This window comes from Vicia villosa, linkage group LG2 (genome assembly GCF_029867415.1).
Source record: "Vicia villosa cultivar HV-30 ecotype Madison, WI linkage group LG2, Vvil1.0, whole genome shotgun sequence".
NCBI lineage: Eukaryota > Viridiplantae > Streptophyta > Magnoliopsida > Fabales > Fabaceae > Vicia > Vicia villosa.
The window spans coordinates 210,931,077-210,935,897 of record NC_081181.1 but is presented as its reverse complement, the minus strand read 5'-3'; the positions used below and the strand labels follow the sequence as shown (position 1 = coordinate 210,935,897).

The 4,821-nt window shown below is 33.9% G+C and overlaps 1 protein-coding gene across 1 annotated transcript; it reads right to left on the bottom strand.

The window, feature by feature from the left end:
* LOC131653769 (probable serine/threonine-protein kinase At1g54610) lies at positions 1 to 3,971 on the bottom strand. The gene is made up of 8 exons (XM_058924046.1): positions 3,840 to 3,971; positions 2,788 to 3,592; positions 2,307 to 2,624; positions 1,850 to 2,077; positions 1,581 to 1,681; positions 1,313 to 1,427; positions 646 to 1,089; positions 1 to 552 (listed from the first exon to the last, which is right to left on the bottom strand). The coding sequence occupies exons 2-8, from the start codon at positions 3,508 to 3,510 to the stop codon at positions 433 to 435; spliced, it is 2,049 nt and encodes a 682-aa protein (XP_058780029.1). The 5' UTR covers positions 3,511 to 3,592; positions 3,840 to 3,971; the 3' UTR covers positions 1 to 432.
* Positions 3,972 to 4,821: the final 850 nt, after the last annotated feature.

The following is a 4,821-nucleotide window of genomic DNA, read 5'->3' as shown; positions in this document are numbered from 1 at the left end:
TTCCTTCAATATTCCATAGTATATTCCAAATGTAAATTAGCCATATAAAATAGAGCTTATGGAATGCTATTCAGACATACATGTTTTCTAAATGTCTCTCCTTCTCTCCTATTACAACAACTTTCAGTAAAACACCCTACTTTCTTTAAGGTGATCTCTTCTCTCTCTCTTCGGTGTGTTGGTTTATTGTGTCGGTTCCCAAGAATCAATGGTCTTTACCAAAAAGCCTATTACTTACAAAAGAAGCTTGAATGAATGCATTCCCCCATCCCTCAGTAATGTTGAGAGATAAATAATAGTCATAAAAAATGTCTCTTGTTGTATAAAGTAAGAACTAAGCATATATTTTCACCCAAAAAAACTATGTAATTGACTGCTAATCATCCTAATTTTTCTGTGCACATATCCCCTTTAGACTTATTTAGTTCTGCTTCATCTTGAGTATTCTTGGGTCTTCCGATCGCGCTCTTTGATCACCTGACGCATATTGTTTGATGGAAACTTCAATGAACCAATCATATAGAGATTGTTTTTGCTGGATGCCTGCCAGTCCTGAGAAAGAGGTTACCATTTATATTCAGCACAAAGCCGGGTTGAATAATAAATGTATACAGAATTGATGTATGTTTCAGTGGGGAGACATACCTTTCGATTTTCTGTTTTGCTGAGATTGGTTTTCTGAGAATGGCATTTTTTATCATTCAGTCTTTTTGACTCTGGTGACCCATTACTCAACCCTAAAGATTTCGGTGCTTGAATTGTATCTCTTGGTCTCAAGGGAGCTGGAATTCCTTTTCGATTTCCAGAAAACAAAGTCGGAGATGGTTTTGAATATTTTGATAGGTTGACTTTATTTGAAAGAGGAAGTGGTTGCTCACCAGCTTCCTTTCCAATATTGTGCCGGCCCAGACCTGGAACGAGTAAACCTGAATCTGAAGGCTTCTGATAAAGAGGCCCAGAGAAATAATTAACTGTTTCGTTAATATCTTCTGACTGTTTCTGAGGGGAAACCAGTAATCCTGATACAGACTCTCTGTGACGGCTGAACAGCCCATCCTGGCCTGCCATGTTTGGAAAGCGCTGCTCATGCTACACGGAAAAAAAAAAGCCGTTATAATGAGGTGAAATGTAACAATGCAAACAGTAGATAAAGTAAAGGGGAAAAATGGAAGTGCATGGGATTAAAAAGCAGACACCACCAAAATTATTTAACTGATATGCACATTGAACCGAAATACAGTGAGAAATAGAAAACTCTCACAAATCCAACAGAGGAAGATCATATAAGTTGATTCTAACTTGCTTGAATTACCTTCGTTGAAATGCGAGCATCAGCATTGGCTTTGGATAGGACAAATGACTGAGTTTCTTTCTCTTGTTTAACTCGTGGCCCAACTTTTTGCTCCTTTTCCCCAAGAGCTTTGTGCCTGATATGATAAAGAAAATTGTATACTCGTTAATAATATTCTTTTGCTTTTGTTCATATCAAAGATCTCAGTATGCAAATTAAAAATCGGTAGGAATCAATTCAGGAAAACAAGAAAATTTAAAATTGAAATTATCATCCTACAAAAAGATACCTTCTTGTTGATTCTTCCCGCATTTTAGTGTGAATCTCTTTGCTGGGAGGATATTTTGGCAATTCTGATGGATCGCAAGCAACAGGTTCCAATGAAAAGAACTGTCAATAGAGAGAGAAATATCAAAACGGAAAATCAATCAATTGTGTCCCAGCAGAAAAACATAAAGAAAATGTTAACGAGTTTCACATTTGATAAGATATGGTCTGAATATGTGTTTATAAGCAAGAGTTGTCCTCATCTTACAGGCCGAAATTGTAATCATTTACCTCGTTACTCAGAGCTGTAGCTGCAGTTCCTCGAAGTAAAGGATCTAAAGAGAGAAGGGTCTCTATAAGCCTCGTAGCAGCAGATGGAAATTCTTTAAATGTATCTGCTACACAGTTCCTATAATGATGTGGAGGCCTGAATACTGTAGAATGTGGCAGCCGCAGTTTATGCCAGTAGTCCACAGATGGTGATCCACAAAGTTTGAAAATTCTATGCAATTGCTCAACCTACAAGGAACCAAAAAAAATCAGGTACCTATCTCTACTAATTTGCAATTTTAATAGGAGAAATTTTTCAGGTAAACCAAAGTATCCCATGCGTGCAACTGCTGAGACTAGTTCTTTGAAACGATGTATAGGCGATAATGACAGCGACACATTAACGATGCCAAGTGATAGGCAAGAAAGTCAATATGGTGAGTAAACAACTAAAACTAAATTTTGATGCATCATATACCTCGGTTTTTCCAGGCAATATAGGTCTGCCATTGTATAGTTCACCAAGTATGCAACCAGTGCTCCACATATCCACTTCAACTCCATAATTTGATGATCCGAGTAAAAGCTCTGGTGGTCTATACCACAGAGTTACTACGCGGCTGGTCAATGGGGCACTATGATCGGGGTCAAAAAAATTTGCCAAACCAAAATCTGCTATCTTTAAAATGCCTTTATTGTCAATGAGAAGATTTGAGCCCTTTATATCACGATGGAGGACACCACGACTATGGCAATGGTCCAATCCTCTAAGAAGCTGCTTCATGTAGCATTTAACCTGACATACAAGAAACATCATTAAGAGCAATGATCCCAAAATTCCTAATGCTTGAATTGTTAGTTGAAGTCTAAAGTAGGGTTTTAATACATCTTTGACGAGAAAAATCGAGACTCGCTCAATCTAAAACACGAGATTGAGAATAAAAATATATCATCACTACCTGTGGTTCTGAAAACTTAATGCCAGGTGCGGTAGCGAGTCCCGTAAGATCATGTTCCATGTATTCAAAAACAAGATACATGCTACGAGACGTCTGTGACGTTATCAAGCCCTCCAATTTTATTATATTTGGATGGTCAAGCCTACGCAGAAAAACAATTTCCCTTGCCATGAATTTGACACTCTCGTGATCAAGATTATCAAACCGTACCCGCTTCAAAGCAACGGTCTTTTGGCTAATCAAATCACGCGCCTTAAAAACAGTGCTGTAAGTTCCCTGGCCAATTTTATCATACTTCTCGAAAGTACTCGCACTCCGCGGTGTCCATCCATGGATAGCTTCCCCAGCTACAGAAGAAAGCCAAGTTGGCCATCCCGCCGCAACTTGCTCTCCTTCCAAAGCCTTTGGAACCCTTCCTCCAAAACTCGGATAATCAACAACAACTGCCAAATCCAATTCAGTTTTCTCCATCATCTTCTTCTTCTCATTCTTATCATCATACAACCGCGCCGAACCATCAGCTTCCTTGTCATCATTCAACGAAACTCCCGCACAAACACCGTCCAATAACTCATCTTTCTTCAAAACTTCATCCGTCCTTTTCTTTATATCCAATCTTGAAACATTCATGCCAACATTCCTTCCAACATTTCGTTTGCTAGATGCTGTTAAACCTTCCTTGCTGCCAACAACAGCTGATTTCTTGGAATATACACAACCCATTTTCAACACCAATCTACTAATCACCACCAACAACACCAAGCCTTCATGCAAGTCACTAACTAATACAATTCACACATTATTTCTACACCAAAAAAACAGACAAAAAAATAAAAATCCAATTTTTCCGTATCTATCTGAAAAACTGAAACTGACCCAATTCAAAAGTCAGCAACTTTAATCAAATACACAATTAAGAACCTTTCAACAGCGAATAAAAATCAGAATTAATATAAACAAACTATGATATTGAATAATCAACGCGTAATCAACTAGTAATTAAGAATTAAACAAATAATTAGAAAGAAAAACATGAAGAATGTGATCCTTACACGACGGCTTTTGCCGACTAAGCTCAGTCAAAACTTAGACGTTTTCTTCTCTCATCTCTCACCTCAGGGAGCTTCTCTGTGAAGGTCGCAAATGGCAACAAGAGTATTGTTTTTTTTTTTTTTTCTTTCTTTTTTATTAGAATAAAAAAATTAACAAAATCTAATTTTTGTTTTATAAGATATTTTTAATATTTTTGTTAAGGTAAATTTAATTAATTTATAGAGATACCATCAATTTATTTTTTTATGTATATTTTTCTTATTTTGTTTGTAAAGTACATGCAGATAACACCAATCAAAAAATAATAATTCTATAATAATACGTCAGATACATTGTTTTACCCTTTTAAGTTAAATATTTTTAATAAAAAATTAATTGTTATATATAAAATATTGAAAATATATATATATACATTAAAAATATAAAATAATTTTACACTTTTAACCGATCACAATTATGTTAGCGATCAAATTACACTATCAATTTTAAAACAGTTATATAATATGACTGATTGATGAATCCCAATTAAATAACAATATAAAATTGTACTACCTTTAACCTCTAAAATATTTCAGACAAGTGCTACATCAGAATTATTCATATATAATACTTTAAATATGATTAAAATAAAAATAAATATTAATAAAAATTTAATGATAATAATTAATTAATAATATAAAATATTTTTAAACTTTTTATATTATTAATGTATATCATTAAATTCTTTTAATAAATTAAATTTAGAATTTTTTTATATGTCAGTACCATTGATTCTTTTTATTAAAGGTAATTTATTTTTTAAATTTATTAAATAATTATTGTATCTAATTTATATAAAGGTATCTAAATAGAAAAAGTCTGAGATAATAATATATATTTACATCACTAACTTTTAAAACATTTTCAAAGACATTTTTTATTAAAAATAAATGTGATTATTATTTACGTGGTGAAAATAGTATGATTAATATATTTGATGTG